This window comes from Sciurus vulgaris (assembly GCF_902686455.1).
Source record: "Sciurus vulgaris genome assembly, chromosome: 3".
In the NCBI taxonomy this organism is placed as follows: domain Eukaryota; kingdom Metazoa; phylum Chordata; class Mammalia; order Rodentia; family Sciuridae; genus Sciurus; species Sciurus vulgaris.
The window spans coordinates 181,214,761-181,238,133 of NC_136463.1; the positions used below are offsets into that span (position 1 = coordinate 181,214,761).

The 23,373-nt window shown below is 46.6% G+C and overlaps 2 protein-coding genes across 3 annotated transcripts in view; both read left to right on the plus strand.

The window, feature by feature from the left end:
- The first annotated feature begins 342 nt into the window (after positions 1 to 342).
- Positions 343 to 9,656, plus strand: LOC306658122 (uncharacterized protein C2orf72). 2 transcript variants are annotated; one of them, XM_079134871.1, is made up of 3 exons: positions 343 to 1,230; positions 4,068 to 4,181; positions 7,113 to 9,656. In XM_079134871.1, exons 1-3 carry the CDS (start codon positions 621 to 623, stop codon positions 7,247 to 7,249), a joined length of 861 nt encoding a protein of 286 aa, XP_078990997.1. In that variant the 5' UTR covers positions 343 to 620; the 3' UTR covers positions 7,250 to 9,656. The 2 variants fall into 2 exon arrangements, with proteins under 2 accessions (XP_078990997.1, XP_078990998.1); XM_079134872.1 differs by having other exon boundaries at positions 4,071 to 4,181.
- Positions 9,657 to 14,872: 5,216 nt separating this feature from the next.
- The window catches only part of PSMD1 (proteasome 26S subunit, non-ATPase 1), a 97,071-nt gene continuing 88,570 nt past the window's right edge, over positions 14,873 to 23,373 (plus strand). Inside the window, exons 1-4 of the mRNA XM_079134832.1 lie at positions 14,873 to 15,050; positions 19,631 to 19,674; positions 20,259 to 20,332; positions 20,503 to 20,672. Of these exons, the coding sequence (XP_078990958.1) occupies positions 15,035 to 15,050; positions 19,631 to 19,674; positions 20,259 to 20,332; positions 20,503 to 20,672 (304 nt within the window). The 5' untranslated portion in view covers positions 14,873 to 15,034. The remainder of the gene's footprint in view (positions 15,051 to 19,630; positions 19,675 to 20,258; positions 20,333 to 20,502; positions 20,673 to 23,373) is intronic.

Below are 23,373 nucleotides of genomic sequence, written 5' to 3' on the forward strand. Positions count from 1 at the left end.
GGGCTGTGCTCCTACCCAATAAGTACTGATGGAAATAGTGGGCCCTCCAGCGGGTTCGAGACCCCAAAGAAGAGCTGGATAGCAGAAGTGTCTTTTCTCCCACCCCCTGACCCTTCTCCGCACACTCCACCTCCACTCCAAAACCAGCGCCGCACAGGGAGCCAGGCCCGGCCCCCAAATCATGTGGGTACTCCTCAGAAACGACGATCTACTCCAGGTCTTAGAACGATCTCATCTTGTTCACGTGACAATTTTGTTCACATGATAATTTGGTCTTCCTCCACCCTGGGCTGCCTAAGCCTGCACCTAGTAGGTGCCCTGTAAGTATTTGTTGGCTGGCTGGCTAGGTGGGCGGGTGGAAGGTGAATGAATGAACGAAAGACTCTCGTTTCCCTCGGTGGGTCCGGGGTTTGCGGGAGGAGCCACCCTCAGAGGGCTGGAGAAGAAAGCCCCCTCCCTCCACTCCGCCCCCGCGCACCAGCTGGGGGCGGGTGAGCCCGAGCGGTAGCCTGCGGTCTGGGGGTCCGGCGGGCACGGCCCCGGGGGCGTGTCCTCCCGACCCGGCGCTGCGGCCGGGAGAGGCGGGCTGCGGTGCGCCCGGGCCGCGGCGGCGAGGGAGCATGGAGCGCGAGCTGGAGGCGCTGGAGGCGCGGCCCGCGAGCCCCGCCGAGCCGCCCTTCCAGGCGCTGGTGGAGGCGGCTGGGGGCCGCGGGCAGGTGCTGCTGGTGGGCGAGCTGTGGGAGCGCGAGCAGAGCCGCGCGCTGCTGCGGGACTTCGCCCGGGCCGTGTTCCCACCCGAGCCGGCCGCGCGCAAGCCGGGCTGCGCGGCGCCGGAGGGCGCGGGGCCCGGGGCGGCGTGCGGGGCGCAGAGGGCGCTGGGGACGGCGGCGGCGCGCGCCATCCGCTCCCCGCTGGTCTTCGTGCTTTGCCGCGCGTCGTCTCTGGCCGCCCGGGAACCGCGGCGCCGCCTGCGGGAGATGCTGCGGGACGTGCGCGGCCGCCGGCGGGCCGGCGCGGCGCTGGTCGGGGTGCTGGTGGCCGAGGCGGGGCCGGAGGACGCGGTGGCGCCGGGGCTTCGGCTGCTGGAGGCGCTGCTGCGCACAGTGTTCGGCCGCCAGGCGGGTGGCCCGGTGCAGGCAGCCGCCTACTGCCCCAGCCGCCCGGCCTCCAGCCTGGCTGTCCAGGCGGCCGCCTGCAGAGCCCTGCAAGCCGCGGGGCCCGGGCGACCAGGTGAGGTTTCGCGGAGCCGGACTCGGGCGGGCGGGCGTCGCCTGGGACACTTCCCAAGTCCACCCCTTTAGGTCGGCACCCCCTGTTGTGCACCCACGTAAACCGGGTGCGGGGAGATGCCTAGCAGCTAAAGGGGGCGGGCCCTGGGCAAGGGGTCAAGTCTGCCCTGGAGGGCTCGCCGGATGCGGGGGACTAGGAAGGTGACGGGACAAGCCTAAGGCCGGAAGGCGGTAGGAAGAAGGGTTGGACTGGGCAGGTTTGGTGAGGGGATGAGGACCGGGGATGAGGATGGAAAAGCCTTGGGATGAAGAAGTGTGGGGTGGTGTGACACCGTGTGGGGAAGCAGACCGTGGGGTGCCGGAGCCTCCAGGGCTGAGCGCAGCCAGGATGCGTGAGACCTCTAAGAGAGGCCTGTGCCACCGAGCAGCTCCAGGGAAGTCCGGTGGGGAAGCGGTAGGAAGAAGGGAAGGGACTTGTCGGCTGGGGGAGCTGCCAGGAGCTGAAAACACGGAATTTCTAGTGCTTCCAGGTTTCGGCCCAGGTTGCACACCCGCTGCAGGGGGCTCCTTTCCTTCCTCCTGCACCTAAAGTGTAGAGAGGGGAGTGAGGATTTTTTCCATCGGGGATTGCTGCCATCCACAGAGGGGTCAGAATTCACAATCTCCTCCATCCTGGTTCACAAGGTTTTACAGGAACTCTGCAGTGTTTGGGGGTTAAAATGGGGACATTAAGTAATGCTGAGTCTGGCAAAACCGGGAGATCTTTGCACTCAGCTCCCCGTCCAGCTTGGGCAGCCCTCCAAACCCTGCAGTCTCCACCTCCTAAAGGGTTAATGAAGACAAGAGAGGCTGTGTTGTGCTTCCTGGGGTATCTTGTTGGATATTAGCCAGCTACTGGGAGATGCCAGACACCGGGAGGGCTTGCTCTCTCAGCAGGAAACCTGGTTCCTGTAATGTGACAAAAGTCACAAACCCTCCTGCTAGTCTAGCCTGCCTGACCCGGGCTCTCCGCTATCCTTCTCAGCCCAAGTGTACCTCACCTCCCACCCCCACCCTCAGCCACTTTCTGTTGAGGCCCCTGGGCTGCATGTGAAAAGGGAAATGCCTCCTGTGGGGCCTTGTTCTGATTGTTTTTTTGGCCCCTTCTTCTTCTGAGGGAAAGAAGGCAATTCACACAAATTTTATGCACCCTAATGAGCTGATGCCTAGAAAATTCTTCCAGCCTTTAGTCTCTGGAACGCTCCCATTTCCATGGGGGCTTGCTCTGGCCTCCTAAGCTTTGTACCCAAGGCTGCTGCCTGGGCCTGAAAAGCCTTTCTCCCCTCCTCCTCTTTGCCTGGCCAGTCTCATCTCTCCATTCAAACTGGACTTCTTCCTCCAGGAAGCCCTCCTGGAAAATTGCACTCCAGTTGGCAAGTTCACTAGTGAAATCCCAGAACCCTTTGCCTTCCTGCTGTCCGAACTCTTACCACCTGATTCTGTCACCGCTCCCTTGTGGGTTTAACCATACTTACATTCCCTTTCCTGACCCCCTGCCTGGCATGGGGTAAATGACTCTTCGTCTCCTTTTAAATAAACACTTTTGGAAGTTTAACGCTTTGCAAAGCCCCATTCTATGTTAAACCCTCTCCTACTTTCCTAAAACACACCGAACAAAATGAAGCCTTTCATTAGTGAGTAAAGGGACATGGTGTAGTTAGAACTCGTTGCCCACCCATTTCTTTGCAGCTTTTGCAGCGGACAGCATTATGACCCTGACGCCCAATGGACCCAGGTTGCTCAGGTTTTCCGAGCAGACGCTCTAGTTCTTATAAGTTTTTGGATTACTTTCCTCACTGCCTGTGGACGATCCTTACTTTTTAAGTTTCTTGTCCTGTGTCAGTTCCGTTTTGCACAGTGTGCAGTGTCTAAGCCAGCTGCCTTTGGGTTGAAAGCCTAAAGACCCTGTCTTGTCAGAACTGGATATAAAGAGTGAATAGGCTGTGAAGAAAGACTGTAAACAGGTCTTTTTTTTTTTTAATCTTTGTTTTTGCAGTGCCTTAAGAATGATAGGGAAGTGCTCTACCAATGAGCTCTACCTCCAGCCCAAGACCCACCCCCTGGCCCTTTATTGGGGATTGAACCTAGTGACCCTACTTGTGAGCTACTTCCCCAGTTCTTTTTATTTTCTTAGTTTCTATTTTTGTTTATTTATTTGTTTTGCAGTACTGGGGATTGAACTCAGGGCACTCACAACTGAGATACATTGCCAACCCTTTTTATCTTGAGACAGGGCCTCGCTACGTTGCTGAGGCTGGCTTTGAACTTGCAATCCTCCTGCCTCGGCCTCCTGAATCACTAGGATTACAATCTTGTGCCATCGCACCTGGGTCCAAATCTTTTTATTAAAAAGAAAAAAAAAATACTTCCTAATGATTCCAGATGCTTAAAGATCCCAGGTGATCTCCAGATAACTGAGATGGTACCCTAATCTTAATAAGACAACTAGAATCAACATTGTTTCAAATTCTAATTGTTTTATATGTGATTACCAAAAAGATTAAATCTATTCCTGTTAAGCAACTGTTCGAACTAAAAATCGGGGAGGTCCTTCTGCCCTGTGAGTGTTCTCTTTGGTGCTTTGTCATTGTAATTAATTTCATGTTGGTTTTTGTTGCTGTGGTTTTCCCAGCATGGTACCCACGTCACAGGGTATTTGTGAGGATGAAATGAAATGATCACAGTTGAAACTAGGACAGGTAACAGTTGAGGCTCTTCGTTCACTGAACAGAAAGTCTCCCCGTCTTTTGAAGCAGGAACCTTCTGACCTTGATCTCTGGGGCTTTGTATTCTTTCTAGCAGAAGGATCTTGGGAGAGACCCGGCCTCCCAGGACTGCTGGCTTGTTTTTCTTGGGGTTCTTGGAGCCAGAGGAAGGACCAGGATGCCACCTCCTCCCGAGGCCCCCCTCAGGGTGAGTGCTTCAGCTTCCTGGACCTTCCTGAGGGCTGGGCCTTAAGAACAGAGCATCCATGGAGCACCTGCTGCATACATGTGGGCAAGGGGGTGAGCCAAGTGAGGGCCCTCTCCTCCAGGCAGTGGGCAGGCAGGACTCTTGCCCCAGGAGTGTCACCTGGTGAAGGAGGGATGAGGAGGTCTGTAATGCAGGTGAGGAGCACAGGGCAGTGCAGCCAGACTCCCCTGAGGATCCAGGGAGTGTCATGGAGTGAGTGACATTAGCCAGGAATGGAGGTCTTTCTATAAGGAGAAATGGGAAGGTTGGAGAGGGGGCAGCCTGCGCAGAAGCTTGACAGCAGATGTTGTACTCAGCGAAGGACAGCCCTCGGAATGCCCAGGGCTGAGGCGCAGGGGAGAGTTAGACCACGCTGGGGCCCTGGTGTTCTTCAAGGGCAGATGGCCACTGGTCATTTCTGAGCAGGGCTGTCCAGATGAAGGGCAGTATAAAAGGTGACTGGACTGTGGGGCAGGGAGAGGACAGAGGTGGAGCCCAGCTTGCAGGGACTGCAGTAGCCCCACGAGGGACTTCTGGTGGCCTGGACCCACGGGTCAGTGTGGGACAGGAGAGGGGCAAGGAAAGACAATGGACAGTAGTTTAAAATAAACTGACATTGTGTCCCCTATTTTAAAAAGCAAGCAATAATTGATATATCAGCCTTCTATTGCTGCAAAAGAAACCACCACAAAAGTTGGTGGCTTCAAAGGACACACATCAATTAGGCCCCTGACTTGCTATCAGTTGAGCTGTTCGTTCTCGCTCCCATCAGCCCCCCAACAATAGCTACTCCCTTGTTTCTAATATGAGGGGTGTCACACAGCTTCAACCATCCCCTTGGTCATGTGAAGCTCCCTATTCGACACCTGTCTCTGCCACTATATTCACAGAGCCCACCCACACCCAAGGAGGGGTTTGTAGGAGAGCGACAAGTGTAAGGGGCCGAGATCTTGGGGCTGTCTTAGAATTCGGCCTATCACAGTTGAAAGCTTAAAAAAAAATTTTTTTAAAAAGAAAAATTAATACTAAAAATTCACTTGATTCAATATATTGGGGTAGACCGTTCCTTTAGTCTGTCTGTCTGTCTTTCCCTTTCTCTCTTTGTGTTATTTAAATTTTAATATTTACTTCTAGGTAATATCTAATCTGCAGAATGCAGCAGGTATTCAAAATAGTCAATCACAAAAATGTTAACTTTAACTTTTTGGTCATCATCTAGCATCTATCTCGAAACCAGGGAGAAAATAAAGTAAAGGAGTCATTAACAATTGTACATAAATTTTGAATAACTTCCTTCCATGTAGTATGTAACAAATCACATGTAGAACTCAATGTATTAAAAGGAAAATTGCATTTATGGCTTATGTACTGTTGTCCCTCAGGATCCAAGGGGATGGGCTCCAGGACCCCACCTGAAAACCATAACGTGTGGATGCTCAAGTCCTTTATGTAAAACGTATTATTTGCATATAACCTATGTACATCCTGCTGAATGCTTTATTTACTTATTTATTTATTTCGTAGCACCCAGGGCCTCATGCAGGATAGACAAGTGCTCTACCACTGAGCCACACCCCCAAGCTCCCTGCTGTATATTTTAATTAATTAATTAATTAATTTATTTATTTTTGCTGTACTGGGGATCAAAACCAGGGACTTGTGCTTGTAATACAAGCACTCTACTGACTGAGCTATCTCCCCAACCCCCCTGCTGTATACTTTAAATCATCTCTAAGATTATTTATAATCCCTATAACATATAATGCTATACTGTGTTGTTTAGTCGATAATGACAAGAAAAAAATCTGTACATGTGCAGTACAGATGAAATTTTTTTAAAGCTCGTTGAATCTGGATGTGAAACCCAAGGGTATAGAGAGCCAACTGTACATACATTTATAGTAAGAATGACAAATATAAGATCTTATACTTAACATTTATACATGCTCTTTTGGAATCTGTTTTTTTCATCAGTAACATTATGACTCCATTGTCAGTAACATCTTTTATCTTCTTTAAGGTAGTTGTAGATTAACATGCAATTTTTTTTTTTTTTTTTTTTTTTTTTTTTTTTTTTTTTTTTTTGCAGTGCTGGGGATTGAACCCAGGGCCTTGTGCTTGTGAGGCAGGCACTCTACCAACTGAGCTATATCCCCAGCCCATTAACATGTAATTGCAAGAAGCGAGAAAGAGAGCCTGTGTACATTTTACACAGTGTCCCCTGTGGTAACAGCTTACAAAACTGAAGTGCAGTATCACGAGGGAGATAGGGACATTGCCTAACCCACAGATCACATCCCAATTTCCCTAATTTACTGTGATCTTTCGCGTGTGTTTAGTTCTATGGAATCTTGTGTGTCGTTTCTAATGCCGAATCTCACCCTGTGTGTGAGCCATAGTTTCCTCTCCCTGTCCCTTTGCTGAATCCAAAATCACTGAGTCACTGAATCAGAATCAGGATGCTTTCAGACACGGGCTAAGAGCCGTGGCTCAAAACAGCGTAAGCTGTAGAGGAACTCATTATCCCACCTGAAGGACGGTCTGGAGGTGGAGTTGGCTTCAGAGTCGGTTGATCCAGGAGCTCAGGGAGCCCCACAAAGCCTGCGAGTTCCCCTGCTCTCTGCGGGGCCGTCCTCAGTGTTGCTTCCTCCCTAACCTGGAAGCAAGGCGGCGGTAGCAGTTCCACTAATCATTCCTGATGGTTTCCTCAGGATAAGATCCTGGAAGTGGAACTGCTGGGTCAAAGGGCCTGTGCATTTTTAAGGGTTTTGATCTGTATTTCGTTTGGCTTTTGAAAGTAGACGCTCACTAGGGAAACTTCCTCCCTTTCAGTCCTTGCTTACGGACTCATGAACTCTGTCTTCTGATTGGGTTGTTCCTTCTGTGTTCCAGAGAACTTCCAGAACTCCGAGGAAGAGCTGGCACTGACAGCCATATTTCCGAATGGAGACTGTGAAGACCGAGGGAGTGGGTCCAAAGCCTGTGGAGTTGTTCACACACACCCTGAGCCCACTGGAGAAGCCAGATGAAAGCTGGACCCTTGGACTGTCCCTGGTTCTGACCTACACCTGAGGCCTGGCCCTTCTCACAGAGTCCCCAAGCCGACCTTGCCTCGTGGTGACTGTGAAGACCCTGCTATTAGGGGGCTGTCCCAATCGCTGTTGCCAGCGAGGTAGCAGGACTCGATAAGACGAGCAGGGCCTGGGAAACCTGTCCCTTGGGACTGACTCCCCACTGATCACTGGCTCACTGTGTGATCACAGGAAGGATATTTTAGCTCACTGTGCCTCAGTTACTCCAAGCTGTGGAGACGGGTGGCTCCCTAAGGCTCTGCAGAACTGTGGCACCCCAGGGTGTGTGCAGTACACTGGGCACAAGCAGAGAGTGCAACTGGAAGGAACTCTGATGTGTTATCAGATGTGGGCCATGACTTGGGTGTATCACTTTGTCTCTGGGACTTCTGTTTTTCAAATGTATGAGGGGCTGCCAGCCCATTGGCTTTCAACTTGCCCCTCTGGGCAGCCCCTCCAGGCAGCATTGGAAATGTGTGTGTTGGGGTGGGTCACTGACTGTGGGGCACCCGAGGCACTTAGTGGGAATCCTGCAATGTGCAGGAGAGTCTCCACAGCAAAGAATTGGTTCACTCAATACTGTGACTCCTTTGAGACACTGCAGGAACCAGTCCCTTTTCCCTGTCAAATTCTAGGAAGAGTCCCCCAGAGAGGGTCAGGCTTCTTGGGACTTTGGCTCTTAGAACAAGCCGAAATAAAGACCACATTGTTGCCCTGGGGCCTGTCAGGCCACAGCCAAGATGGTCCCTGTGTTGCAGGGCCAGGACAGAAATAGCCCGGCATGCCTCTGAGAAGAAAGGACTGCTCTCTTTCTCATGTTGATATTGACTTTCTGTGCCAAGTCCTGTAGGGTAAGAATGCTGGCAGCTGCCCACAGCACCACCCGAAGGAAGGCGGGGGCCAGGGATGCTCCAGTCTGCTCTAGGTCTCAGTTCCTATCCCAAGGTCAAAGCAGACTCAGCCCTGAGATTCTTGAAGCTTTCCTCCAAGACTGTGAGTCAGCAGGGAGATGATGTTCCCTGCAGAGCCGGCAAGGCTATGTGTTCATGCAGGCAGCTCAGCATCCCTCCCTTGTCTTCTTTGAGCCCTAGAGAAATCCAGTCTTCAGAACCGACCAGGAGGGCAGCTCCTGATTTCCCCGGTGGGAAGCCCCGAGGGAAGTGGCCACGCCCACTCGCTCCTGCGAGATTCCCGAGATTCGCTCAGCAGACAGTCGTGCCTGCTCTTTGGCTCGCACCCTGCAAGCGCTGCTGACCTTCCAGTTGTTATTTCAGCTCTCTCTGTGATGGTGCCAAATCGTAGAAGCGGAAACCTCTCGCCCGAGGGGCTCTGTGATGTTAAGGAAGGTCCTTCCCTACTCTGTGCCTCAATTTTTTCCCCATAACAGGGAGCTAGTCCTACCCCTTCCTGGCCTCACGGGACGGTGTGAGGTCTGGCAAGACATCTTACTTGGGCCTTGGTGGCAGTGATATCATTTTAATAATGCAGGATTGTCTCCCCAGTAGATAGATCCAGCTGGCATCCTTTACACAAGCATGAACTCAAGGAATTTTGATTCATTGATTTTACTTTTAACTGGGGAGAGACTGGTCTATTTGAAGCTGCTATATTTTTCTATTTCTTCTTGATCTCTTTATAATAATTTGGTTGGAATTTTATCTGGTGGAGGAAGGGGGTTTGTTTTAAGTTAGCAATTTGTCTAAGGCAGAAGTTCCACAGTTTAAAAATGTTTTGTATTTGTTGCCAATATTTGAAACTTGGGAGATTGCACATAAAAATATATATATATATATAGTTTTCTGGGTGGATGTGGGGCATGACTTCATTCCCAGTTTGCTGTGATCCCCTCTCCCACCCTTCCCACCCATCCCATCTTCTTTCCCCTGACACCTGCCTGGTGCTGGTTTAGGTGAGCATTTGAGTTTGCAGTCTGGCTCAAAGGTGTTTTGTACATTATTTTTTCATTACTTTTTGAATAGTTGAGAAAAGGTCTTTGTTTTCTGGGATTTGGGTGCTTCCTCCCTACTGATAGCTGGGATCCATCTCTGCTCCCTTTAGATGTGGTTGTCATGCACCATACTTGAAGGGACAGTCTCCATGCTGTTTCCTGGCAGACAGAATAGTTTGGTGCTAGAAGGGGTGATCTTCGTGGTGGGTCTCTTCCCTGAAGGACTTAAGAAGCACGAAGGTTAGAGTGGGCTTGTGGGATGCCAGAGACACTGGTTCCCAGGAGCCATGGGTAAGGGTCCACCAGCCAAGCCAGAGTCTGGGCTTTCTGGTACTAATCTCTAAATGTGGCAATGGTTTGCTGCTTCTGACTTGAATGGATAATTCCATGTTTCTAATAAAACCAAACAGTACCTCACTGGTGTCTAATCAAAACGGAGTGAATCTTCCCTTTGTTCTCATAGTGTGTTCCTCACAGGCCCCTGGGAGCAGGAGATTTGAGCAAATGGCCAAAGCCTCTTGAATAGTTGGTGGCCTGAAAGTGACCTAGTCTTGGGTGACAGCTCCATAGACGTAATGACTGGAATTGGGAAATATGTAGCTGGAAAGTAGAAGTAAATATTTAAAAAGGGATTTTTATTTTCAGAGATAGCAATATACAGAGGTTTTGCATTTGTGTACACATGTGTGTTTAACCAGAACTAAACCAACTTTAACCTAGTCTCAGAGAAACCTTTGTAATATTCGTGTCAGTTTCTCTTCTTTCAAAGTGTTTGTCTCCATGAGGAGTCTCTCAGTTGTCAAAGCAAAAACTTCAAGGTCAAGAGCTGAAGCCCCCAACCCATCATGTAAATGAGCCACTTACTCCAGGGTAGAACCAAGGACCAAACCTCATTGGGAAAGTTAATGACAATGTAAACTTGGAAGCTTTAAAGTGCAGCACAGTGACTCTGCAGGGCTCTTGCTGCCTATGGTCAGGAGGTCTGGACTTTGTCCTGTTTGTGTGGCAAACTCAGCCAGCATAATGAGCAAGTGGAGGAAGCTGGCTGGTATCTGTACCAGGGCTGCGTAAGCCCTCTGGCCTGCTTTTTTGTGTTAATGGATCAAGGATTGGGACTGAAGTGGAATCTGGCCAGGCAGCCTGCCACTTGTGTGACCTTGGAATTTGGGTCGTGGGGTAGGGCACAGTGCACAACCAGGATCCTACACACATGCCTTCAGCCCCTGAGCCCTAGTCCTCTGTACAGTTATACTTAGGGCTGCCTAATTGGGAGCAGAGCCACAGAAGACCCCACTGGGTCATGCGTGGTTCACAGGGTACCAGGAATCTCACAGGGGTGGGAGGTAGGGAGAAGAGTGCATGGTAATCTGGTTCCTAGTGGGGCTGGACGCAAGGGCTGCTGTGGGATCGTGACTTTGGTAAAGGTGGGAATATTGTCTGGCTCCTTCCTGAGCTCCCCAGTCCCAGTTGGGACTCCTGCCTGAAATGCAGACGTAGGATTTCCAGTGCCTTGACAGATGAAACTCAGATTCTCAGGAAGGAGCCAGGTTCTAAGTCTTAAGTGGGGATTGTGTACCCCGGCTGGAGAGCGGGTGCTTAGCACAGTGCTGTGACCAAACCTTCATTTCGAATCCAGGTTGGAGAAACTAGTTATCTTGTAACCCTGAGTTTTTCCCTTCCTGCCTGATTAATGAGAACTCAGAGCCAGGTGTTTCTAGCCCCAGACAAACCTCGCCCTACTGACCTGTTGTGTTGCTGCCTCCAAAACTGGCTGTCAGGATGGTCACTGCCAGCCTTTTGCTCCTGGAAAAGAATGGGTCTTCCCTTCAGCCTCTGTCACCTGATCCGGCCTTGTCCAGTGGCTCCAGAGATCAGGCAAGACCGTGGAGCAGGCTGAGAGCCAGGCCTCAATGGGGCCAGCTGGGGCTCCTGGGCTGCCACTGCCAACCTGTCATCCAGAGGAGTGGGGCTGAGAGAGATCTCTGGCAAGGCTGATATGTAACTGTTCATTTTCTAGTAGCTACATTTGAAAAAAGGGGAAAAAAGTAACATTCATTTTAATGGTGTATTTTATTTTACCCAAAATGTTACTTCGACCGTGAATTATTAATGAGGCATTTTGCATTATTTTGCATGCTAATGCTTTGAATCCTGTGAGAATTTTACATTTAGAGCCCAATTCAGATATTAAATTTTCATCAGCTATACTTGATCTGTGTTTAGACTTCATTAAATATGCAGTTGTAAATACATTCACATCCTCAAATTGTTCCAGATATACTTAACGGTTTTCAGTAACAGAATTGATTATCTGGCCAATTTCCACTAATTAAATTTTATTTAAAATTAAATTTAGAATTCAATTCTTCCATTGCACTAGCATACACTAGGAAACGGAGAAAACGCTAGAAAGCTGTAACAGGGCAACTGCCCCCCCACCCCCACTTCCTACTTGCCCAGCTTGCTGGCCGCCCCAGACTCTGGCAAGGTGCCCAGGAGCTTCCTGTGCAGGGCCGTCTTCCAGGTGCCGAGATGGGAGCGGCCCTCCTAGACACCGAGAACCTAGTTCCTCCCAAGCCTCACGGACCCGTTTCTGCCTCAGCCTCTACCCTGACCGGTTTCAGCCATGAGGACGTTTCTCCCCGACCAGGCACACGCCGTGGGAAGCCCGTGTCACCGGCTGCTTTTCACATTTCTGACCCGATGAATAAATGGCGTTCACTCTAAAAATACGTGGTAGGCGTTTTGTACAGAAACAGCCCCAACCTCGGGCCGAGTCGCCCTGTCTGCGGGTGCGTGCGCGGGGGTCTCCCGGGCCCGCCAGGTAGGTGGGTCCACCTGGGTGGGTCCTCCCAGGTAGGGAGGCTTGAAGGCGCAGGGTTCGTCCCCAGTGTCTGAAGGGCCCAGCAGGGACTGGATTCCGGGGCTCCTGGGCTGCCACTGCCAACCCATCCATCACTGCGGCTTAAAAGGCAGTCGAGACTGCTGACCCTGGTCCCTCTAACGCGGGCGTTGCAGGCGCGCTGGGGCCCCCGCTCCCGAGCTCTCCGTCCTCCGGGAGCATCTCGAGCCTTAGTGGGCGCTGCAGACACAAGCTCTGGCCGATCTCCACGATTTCCTGACCGGCTGCCAGCCCGGCCACCCCATACAGACCTGGGTGAGGACACAGGTGACCTCGATGAGGCTTTGAGATGTTTTGTGAGACTAGTGACTTTGAGGGGAGTTAGTTGTTTATGAGCGGAATGCACTCTGTCAAGAATTCTTTCTGTAAAACCCACTGCAGTGGCCCGCACCTGTGATCCCAGCTACTCCAGAGGCTGAGACAGGAGGATCCCAAGTTCAAGGTCAGCTTGGGCAATTTAGGGAGAAGCTGTCTCAAAATAATAAAAAGGACTGGGGATGTAGTTCAGTGGTAGAGTGCCCCTTGGGTTCAACCCCCAGTAGCAGGGGTTTCAGTGGGATGGGGAAGTTCTGTATGTGATTTCACTATGTCCTAAAAAATGTAGATCTCATTCGAGAGTGTTGGGGAGGATAGGGGTTTTACAGCCATAGTTCTGAGTAAGCCTTGTGCCAATGACTAACCATTGTTCCTCCAACAAACATTTGCTGAGCACCTACTATGTGCCTGACACTGTGCTAGCTATAGGAGATAGTGACATTAATAAGACGTGGCCTTTCCCTTGAGTTGGGACGGGGGCAGAATGTGATTACAGCTGTGGGAAGTAAAGTCTGTAGGGAGCACATGGAGGGGCAGGTCAAGGAAGGCTTCCTAGAGGAGGTACTGCTTTACTGGGCCTCAAAACCAGTGGCATTAACCAAGCTGTAAGGGGGAGGGCCTTGAAGTCAGAGGGAAAACAGGTACCAAGATCAAAGAGCAGGCACACAGCTACATGGCTGCTCAGGGAGCTGCAGGGGCTCAAGATGGCTGCAGTGTGGCCAGACAGGGCAGAAGGGTGGACCTTAAAGGTGGTGAAAGTCCTAAGGGAAGAGGGTGGTCTAACTTGGTTTGGGCTGGCTGTGAAGAATGAACTGGAAACAAGATGGCAATCAGGAAAGAAGAGGGGGAGACAATTCTGGGGTAATGGAGTGAGGATGGGAGATGGCTGGTGCCAGAGATATTAAGGGGACAAGATCTGGTGCTGACTGGCTGAGAGAGAAGAAAAGAGTCAACGGCACCCCCAGATTTCTGCTTCAGAGGCTGATGAATGCCCTTTTCCCACACAGACTAAGGCAGGAGACACGTGGGGAGAGAGTGTATGCAGCTTCGAGGTCATTGAGTTTCAGGAGCCTGTGAATCAGCCAAGCAGAGAGATCTAGTAAGTGTGTGTGTCTGGTGCTCAGGAGAGAGAGCAGGGCTCTAGGAGTGTATTTTAGGAGCCTCCACCTTGACCACGGCAATGGAAGGTATTGTACTCTAAGCGAGGATGGGGAACAAGCAGGAGACTGTGGACAGAAACACAGAAGAGAAGCATAAGAGTAGGGTCCAAGATGGAGACTGAGGGTTTTAAGGAGCAGAAGGAATCAGAGCTTGAGTAGTAAAAAGATTACTCTGCCTAAAAAAGAGAGCAGAATGGAGTGGAGAGAAAGAAACCCCAGCAGAGTCTCCAAGGGCAAGGAGCCTGGTGACCTTAGCCACCCACTTGTTGCCCACACAGTTTCATATGAGACTCAGTTTAGGTGGTGGCCATGACAAGGACAACATCCAAACTGGAGATATGATGGTCTCCACATACAGAACGTTTTTTTTTTTTTTTTTTTTTTTTTCTTGAGGAGCAGATATGGCAAATTGGCCACCCGTTTTCAAATCCACCCCCGTTTGGTGCTGAGGATAGAGCCCAGGGCCTCGAGCATGTTAGGGGCTCTGCCACTGAGATATGCCCCCAGTCTATATAGTTCTGATTTTTGAAACATGAAAATCTACAGTATTAACTATTCTAAAAATACAAACCTTCGTTGTTCAAGTGATAATAGACTGATTACTTGTGGATTCATTATGGCAATAAAGCACTTCTCTAAGGATTTCTTTCGAAGACAGACTTTGTTTTATTAAAAACAACACCAATAGCCGGGTGCCGTGGCGCACTCCAGTAATCCCAGCACCTCGGAGGCTGAAGCAGGAGGATTGTGAGTTCAAAGCCAGCCTCGGTAACAGCGAGGCGCTAAGCATCGCAGTGAGACCCTGTCTCTAAATAAAATATAAAATAGGGCTGGGGGTGTGGCTCAGTAGTTAAGCATTTCTGGGTTCAGTCTTCAGCACTAAACAACAACAAAACAAAAAACCCTCAAAACTCAGTTTAGGCTTGGTAGGGAATTGCTGCAATGAAACCTCCTAGACCACAGGTGGCGCTGTGCGCAAGCGCACACCTTCCCTAGCAGCCTTTCTCTCGGCAATGGCGGGTGTCGGTGGGGTCCTACGTTCGCAGGGGTGGCCATTCTGAAGCCTGATGTCAGACACAGACCAATGTCTTCAGCGCGCGGGAGCTCTGGTCTCCAGGAGAGTTATCGAAAACAGCGACACTTTCTTTTGTACCTTTTTGTGCGGGATGGCGGGCGGCAGCGGCGCGGAAGACACAGACCAGGAGAGAATTCGCGCCAGATGGCAGGCGGGGCAGCGGGCAGCTCCGAGGCGGGCAGGGTCCTAGGCAAGAAGCGAGCCGGCGGCCTGAGCAGGCGAGTGACTGAGCAGCACACCGGGGGAGGCAAGAGGCGCCGCGGAGCGAGAGGGCCCTGAGTTGACAGATACACTGTGCTGCAGGGTCGGCGAGCGAGCGGACCGGCGAGTGAGGGACGCAACCATGATCACCTCGGCCGGTGAGTGCGGCCGGGAGCCCACACGCCAAGGGAGGAGCCGCTGCCGCCGCGCCGGCTTTTAGCTGAGTCAGGCCGGGTGACGGGGCACCTCCCGGCGGAGCGCCAGCCTGCGCGGCCCCTCGATGGCCTCGCTGCCCAAGACGCACCTCCCGTCGGGGGCTGGGAGTCTCGTCCCGCCACTGCAGGCCCCTTGGTCTGGGAGGAGCGGAGCCAGGTGGAACGCCTCTGCATCCCTCCCCAGCCACACCCCCGCGCCGGGACCTGGGGGCTCCCGGGGCCGTCCCGACCCCGAGAGTTTCCCTGCTGCCTCCGGTTCTTGGCCGCTTGACCCTAGTCCTCCGCTGGTGGTTGGGGTGGGATGGGACCCCTGTGCGGTCAGACGGCAACTGCTGCCTGGGTGCTTTTGGACCGGGCGAGAGTCGTCCTCCTTGGCGTAAAACCCGAGAGAGGCTGGAGTGGGTCACTTCTGGGTCCGCTCCGAGGGTATTTGATTAAGCACCGGGACAGCTTTCCACCGGGAGTCAGCTTAACTTTTGGAGCCTAGGTGCTTAGAAAGTATACGTTCAAGAAAGAGCTCATGAGCCTGGGAGATGCCACACACCTAAACTGTTCTGTGAGTAAATCCACGGAGTGACATTGGAAGTGGAATAAGCTGTGTAGATCAACCTTAAGTGGAGATTTTTAGGCTCCCCACTACAGACTGATTTGCATATAGCGGTCCAGGCCTTGGAAACCCCCACCATCACCATGTCCCGCGCCCCTTCTTGCTTACATACCCTTTGTTGTTACCTTTTACTCTGTACTGTCCCGCAAATATTTTGTTGTAACAAGCTGGTGGGCAGAAGACAGTATTCCATACGGTAGGGAACTCAAAACCACATTTTAACGAAACTAATTTTAACGAAGATTAATTAAGAAAATTGGTGGAGATGCTGGGAGACATAATAGTATTTTCAAACACTTGAAGAGCTGTCACCTATACCTCTAATTGGACTTTTGTCCCCAAGGGATACAAATGATTGGAAGATGAATTTTAGTTCATATGAAGAACTCTTCCACTTACTCTCTAAAGACAAACACGAAATTTCTTGCCACCTGTTAATGTAGGCCTTGTTCTAGATCAGATCCTTCCATTTCCACTGTTTCTTTTAACTCGGCCCATCTCTCGCTCATTATTATTTAAAAACTTAACATTTTGTGTTTTCATCAGTACCCATGTTAAGTTCATCTTTCTTTGTTGTCAGTTTTCTTTTTAAAACTTTGATCACATAGTATTTCTTTGCTTGAAATTCATGTTTTTAAAATTAATTTTATTCAGCCAAATACATGAGCTGATGCTGACTTCATCTTGTACTTTCTTCCTGACTTATTATGCCCGAGTCACACTGGCCTTCTTTCTGTTCAGTTTCTTTCCTACCTATAGACTCTTGCACATTTTATGTCCTTTCTAGACTTCTCTTTTTCAAGGTTTCTCTTAGCTTCTCAATCTTTAGTTTTAACTCAAATGCTAGTCTTAACTGGCTACTCTGTTAAACTCATTTACTCTCTCCTCCCTGGCAGCCACCTTCCTCCCTCCCAATTCAGTAAGTACTTTGTTTAGTTTTCCTGATCACTGTCTTTCCCTGGTGCTGATTTGGGTAGGAAACTTGTTTTAACAATTCTTTGAACACTGCTGAGCTTATGACAGAAGTTCAGAAGTATGTCTTGAATGAAGAAATTAATCAAATAAATAAGTCTGTCCCTAGAGTTTTTTTTTTCAAGTTGAGGCTGAAAAAAAACTTGGCAGGAAGATGGAATTCAGACCTCTTTGTGATGGGCAGATCTAGTGATTTTTGAGGTCCTACCCTGAAATTCTATGATGATAAATAGTATATATTTGTTACTGCCCTTTCTTTAATTTTTTGGATTACTTGTCAGTTTCTGCTCCAAACCCTTTGTAACTTTGTTCCCTGTCCTTTAGAGCTTAGGATATGTCCCAGGTGCTCAACAAGTCAGTGTCATGATTCTGGTGTGTCAGTTTACTCATTCATTTACTCACTAGACATTTGCTAGTCACTAAAAACAGTAGTGAATAAGAAGTCAGTGTGTACTGCTAATTTTTTTTTTTCAAGTGTTTTCATATGACAAGGAATGGGGAGATAGAGGTGTTTATTTACTAGAAGGAGATGGGAAATTAAGTGGGTTGGATTTAATACATATAGGCATATAGAGGAAATGTGCTGGAAATCTTTAAAACAATAGTTTTCTACCCTTCTTTTCCTTTCCCATCCCCAGACAACCACTTTGAACTATTATGCTGTCTTCTGGAACATACCGTCATATTGAGAAATAAAAATAAACATCCAAATATTACTATAAATTAATTAAAAATTTTAGATGTACTATGAGTTTGTATTATTGCATAAGAAGTTTTTGCCATCCTTAAGCCTTTTCCATTCCCTTTCCCATCCAAAGGGAAATTGTTTTTTCTTTAAGATAGGAAATATTAGTGTGTGGAGTATAGAGTATTTGATTTAGTTGTAATAAATACACGGAGGCTGACTTTCCAAGCCAGAACAACCATGTAGAAAATACGTTGCCAGTGAAACTAAAAAGAGAGTATAAAAATATCTCTTTTTTAAAAAAAATTTTCAAATACACCCTTGATTGATGGTAGCTAATTAATGGCGTTTTTAGTATTACCTGTACTGATTTGTTCTACACCCCATCCCCCACCTCCGGTTGTAGGGATCAAACTCAGGGCTTGACACATGCTAGACAAGCCCTCTACCACTCAGCTATGTCTCCAGCCCTGTTATATTTTCTATTTTGAGAGGGTCTCACTGTGTTGCCTAGGTTGGCCTAGAACGTGTGGTCCTTCTGCCCCAGTGTCCTAGGTAGCTGGGTTTACAGGTGTGTGCCACCTCTCCTGGTCCTAAAGCATTCTAGTCTATCATCTATTCCACATCACTAGATTGCCTCCCCTGCCCTCCACTAATTCTATTTTTAAATTTTCTCCATGCTGTCTGTTGAGTCTGTTTTGGACACGTCAAAACCTAGAATACTTGGGACTGGGACTATAACTCAGTGGTGGAGTGCTTACCTGGCACATATGAGGCACTGGGTTCCATCCTTAGCACCACATAAAAATAAATAAATAAAGGTATTATGTCCATCTACTCTAAAAATATTTTTTAAAAAAACCTAGATTACCAAGTTCTTTTTGCTTTTATACTTTTGGAATAGTAATATGCTCTAGTTTTGCTTGTTAAATTTTGTGTCCTTTCCTTTATGGTTCCCTAATTGGCAAACCTATATTTATTGTTTAGAAATGGCTACATCTCCTAACTAAAATTGCCTTGATTCTTTCTAATCAAGTCACAGTTTCAACCCAGTGTTCCAGAATGATTTTTAAGACCTACATGAAAAAAATATTTGAGTTTGACTTCTTCTATGGTATAAGGACAAAATCTTTCATATCTTTTTTTTTTTTTTTTTTCTTTTCAATAATTCCCTTGACATGACTATATTTGAAACTCTGGTCTTTTGGAGAGGATAGTTACTCCTTTTGCTATCCTATGTCAGTGCTCGTACCTTGAGGCTGAGATAAGGTATGTGGCGAATACTTGGGTAATGAAATCAGAATAAGTAAGATGGTTCATTATTTAGTGAAGTCGTGGTCACTCGTGATAGGAGGGAGATACCTTAATATGGGCAACTTGAAAAATCATTGAAATATAATTCTCTGTTGAGTTAATGACCAAATATGCCCCTTTTTCCTAAATAATTTTTTAACTCTTATTTTGTCTGAATAATTTTATTCTGAAATTATATGGATGGGAAAAATGTCTCATTTTGGTCAGTAAATTGGATCAGTGGTTCTCAAACTATAGTGAACTCAAGAATCACAGGGAGGCCTTATCACTGGACCCAAACCCTATCTTTTCTGATTCAGAAGGCCTGGGGCAGAACAAGGAATTTGCATTTCTAACAAGTTCTCAGGTAAGGTTAATACTGCTGGCCCAGGAACCACACTTTGCAAACCATCAAATGGCAAATGATGTGATAGATATGGTGTCATAAAGGTTTGATAACATTCTTCAGCTTCAAAATATAAACTCTACAGTTTTTTGTTTTGTTTCATTTTTGGTACTGGGGATTGAATCCAAGGATGCTTGACCACATTCCTAGCCCTTTTTAGTTTTCACTTTGAGGCAGGATCTCACTAAGTTGCTGAGGCTGGCTTTGAACTCAAAATCCTACTGCCTTAGTGTCCTGAGTCTCTGGGATTACAGGTATGCACCACCACACCTGGCTCAACTCTACAGTTTTAAAGAAAAACAGTCATTCCCCTAGTGAAATCACCCCTCAAAAAATGCTTACGTTTCTGTCATATGAATGACAGAAATGCTTCTTTTTCTTTTTCTTTTCTTTTTTTTTTTTGTGGTTCTGGGGATTGAACTCAGGGCCTTGTGCTTGCCAGGCAAGCACTCTACCAACTGAGCTATAATCCCAGCCCAGAAATGCTTGTTTTTGACCAAACATTAATTTTTATCTGAGTGAGCTTGTTTCATAATCATGATATTCCTTTTGTCTTATAGCTGGAATTATTTCTCTTCTGGATGAAGAAGAACCACAGCTGAAGGTATTAGTTAAAGAATAAATCTCTAGGCTTACTGTGAATTCTGTGAATCTTTTTGAGTTTTGTGGTATCTTTGCATCTTCTACTATTTGAAGGAGCCATCTTACACAACCTGTAACAGTCACTGAAATCTAGCTAGAGAAGATAGTATCTTGGCAATAGCAATTTGTTTTCCTTGAGTTTAATGAAATTAAAGCAAATCTTAAAATAACACTTGAGTAAACCTACAGTTTCTTAATCAGCAGAAAACACAAAAAGTTATTTCTTCTGTATCATATATTTAAAATTCTTTTAATTTGCTGAAAATTTGGAATGTGCTTGGAAGTAGCTATAAACACCTACGTTCATTTATATTTAAATTAGGAAGTCTTGTATGACAAGGAATGACACGGTTAGTCTAATGTTTTATGATTGAAAACAAAGGAAATGTATAAACTCAAGAAAATGTATTAGTAAATTTCTTTTTGATAGATTAAAAGTTTTAGTGAATGTTACTGCAGATTTGACCATTGATTTGTTAAAAATTTTAAAGGAAATATAATGGTTACTGTATTTTAAAATAGAATTTTGGTTTTTATCTTTCACAGGAATTTGCACTACACAAGTTGAATGCAGTTGTCAATGACTTCTGGGCAGAAATTTCTGAGTCTGTAGACAAAATGTAAGAACTTGCTTTATTCCTATAAATTTGAATAAGGTAGATCAGTTTTAATTGTGGATGTGTCTTGTGGCTCAGTAATTTGTATAGAAATTTATGAATAATTTGTGGCTTGAATATTTAGAGTTGGGATTTTTTAAGGAACAGGGTCTGTCCTTCCTAATTTCTTTCAGAGAAGTTTTGTATGAAGATGAAGGTTTCCGAAGTCGGCAGTTTGCAGCCTTAGTGGCATCTAAAGTGTTTTATCACCTGGGAGCTTTTGAGGAGTCTCTGAATTATGCTCTTGGAGCAGGTGACCTCTTCAATGTCAACGATAACTCTGAATATGTGGAGACTATTATAGGTAATTATTTTATATCTGGTAAGGCTTTATCTTGTTGGCTTCCTTTTTGTCCTAGTATACATAGTTTTTTTTTTTTTTTTTTAATATGATATTGCCCAATTTCATTTTAATTATAAATTCATAATCTTTCTCTGATAATTTCATGCAGATTGAGTTTTTAGATCTGCCTTCAACTGAGTACTGATTATCTCATCAGTTATGGTTATCTTTAGTCCAGTGAGCTACATTTCAGTGAGATGATTAAATCAAGTTATTATGAGTAACAGACTCATGCAAATTTTTTTAAAAATTCATTTTTATTGTAAACAAATGGGATACATGTTGTTTCTGTTTGTAGATGGAGTAACAGCATACCATTTGCGTAAAGATTGATGCAAATTTATGTAGTTGTTTCTAAGAAGCTCTTATTATTAGGCAGAGGTGATAACTACTACACTACGGAAACTGATGACTGAGAAGCCATTACTGTATATCCGTATTGTGGTAGGGCTGGGTACTAGTCACTCTGCATATCATGATTGATTCCACTTTTGCCCTGTGAGGAAGGGGATAGCTCTGTTACATGAATTAAAAAAACTTGGATTCTGACATGTAAAGACACGTGGCTATTGAATAGGAGGTTCAAAGAACTCCCTAGTCACCAGGATTATAGGAGTGTGCCACCAGGCCCAGTTTATTTATTTATTTTGAACAAGAAAAATTTTACTTCAGACAGATTCCGTGGCATGCATTGCTATAGCAAAGGCTGATTGTAGCAAACAGTTTCATTTTAAACTCTGCATTGATGTATAAATTATACATTGCTTGGGAATGTTTAACTTCTGTTAAAATGTAGGTTCAGTCCAACATTACACCAATTTTTACATTTATTATATTAGTGCTAGAGGTTAAATTTAGTTTATTTTTAAACTGATGGGGTGGTTAGCTTTCTGAACTATTATAAATATTTGAGATTATCAACTTCTGAAGAAAACAGATTTATTTTGTTTCATTTTGAGAAATTTTCATTCCAGGATCAGTTGACTGTTGTTTCCGAGTCTGTGACAAGTCTATAAATCATGCACAGAGCATGTGGTAGAGTAGAACCACCCATGTTAGGTCAGGGAATCAAAGAGAGAGGAAAAGGAAGGGGCCAGGGTCCCACTGTTCCCGTCAAAGGCATGCTTCCAGTGACCGATGAACATCCCACCAGGCCCCACCTTTAACAGGTTCTTCCACCTCCCAATAGCACCACACTAGGAACCAAGCCTTTAACACCTCGCCTCTGGAGAACTTTCCCAGAGTCACACTGTAGCGGGGTAATCACAGGCAGAGTTTTGGATTCTCTCTTACATTTCAACCAGAATTATAAGTTCAAACAACTATGTAACATTTTTTCTGAGATTTTGTAGCTTTAAAAAATACTCGAATATTTGAGAAACTTCTGTCTTGTATTATTTAAAAGAAGGAACTCAATGCCCTTTAGATGGAATCATAATTTCAGAGAGCTCAAGAGCATGTTCCCTGTCAGGAATGTACAGTGTAGGTATTTTTCATTGCAGATTAAAGAGGAAATCTGCATTATTTACCTAGATCCTTATGAGGAAAAAATTCATATTCTCTGTCAGAAATTGGGAATGCTGCACAACAGGGTTGAAAGAGATAACTTCTGATGTCCCTGAGCCGAAGGTCTTGCTACATTACACAGGCTGACCTTGAACTGGTTTTCCTCCTGCTTCAGCCTCCCACATGGTTGAGATCACAGGTGTGTGCTACTGCCGGCTTCCAATGGGGTTCTTTGTTCACTTTTTTTTTTTCAACTCTTTGAATCCTATGAGAAGAACAGATAGTTGTAAAGGATAGACCACATCATTTTTAAAGCAGAGCACTTTCTTCACATTGTTAGAAGTGTGGTTAAATACACCTGTTTATCTCTTTTCTGTTATTTGCTAAGTTTTTGATTCATGTTTGTAGTTTTTTTCCAGCAGGAATCTGCAAGTGCTTGTTTGTCATTTTACAAATTGTCCTTATTTATAGGACTCTTGTTATAAAGTGCTATGAGATAGGAGATGCCTTTTCTGTTTCTAAATACTATGTGTCATCTTAGTTTTGGAGGATGATTGTTAATCAAGAGACCAGTTCTGCTTATTTTTTTTCTGTGGAAGGAAGGGATTCATTCATTCATGCTCCTAAGTTTTATAGGATGGACTTTTTTTTTAATGTCACTAAGATTTGTGAGGGGGCATACAAAATGGAATTTGGAATTGTCTTCTTGGGATCTTAATGAGTAGCATAAATAGTACCTCCAGAAAATTCAAGACTAGTAAACTTTCTCCTAGTTATGATGGGACTTCAGCTGGGAATACCACTAGACTGTGGGTTTTAGTTATAACATGCACCTGGGATATAGTTATGACAAATAAACCTGGTGAATGAGGGAACATGACTCTCTCTTGAAACTTGGACGGTAGGTTCACTTATACCAGCAGTTGAACCCAGGAGTGCTTTACCCTGAGCTACATTCTAGGCTTTTTTATTTTGAGACAGGGTCTTGATAAGTTGTTGAGGCTGTCTTTGAACTTGTGATCCTCCTGCCTCAGCCTCCTGAGTTGCTGAGATTATAGGCATATACCGTGGCACCAGGTCAAGAAATGTTTTCAATAATGTCAACCTTATGGGAGTGGGTGCGTGGTCCTTTATTGTAACCATTGCAAAGACAGCA

Coding starts and splice junctions, on each gene's coding strand:
- LOC306658122 (XM_079134871.1), top strand. CDS start 621: ATGGAGCGCGAGCTGGAGGCGCTGGAGGCGCGGCCCGCGAGCCCCGCC. Junction 1,231..4,067: donor CGCGGGGCCCGGGCGACCAG/GTGAGGTTTCGC, acceptor TATTCTTTCTAG/CAGAAGGATCTTGGGAGAGA. Junction 4,182..7,112: donor CTCCCGAGGCCCCCCTCAGG/GTGAGTGCTTCA, acceptor TCTGTGTTCCAG/AGAACTTCCAGAACTCCGAG.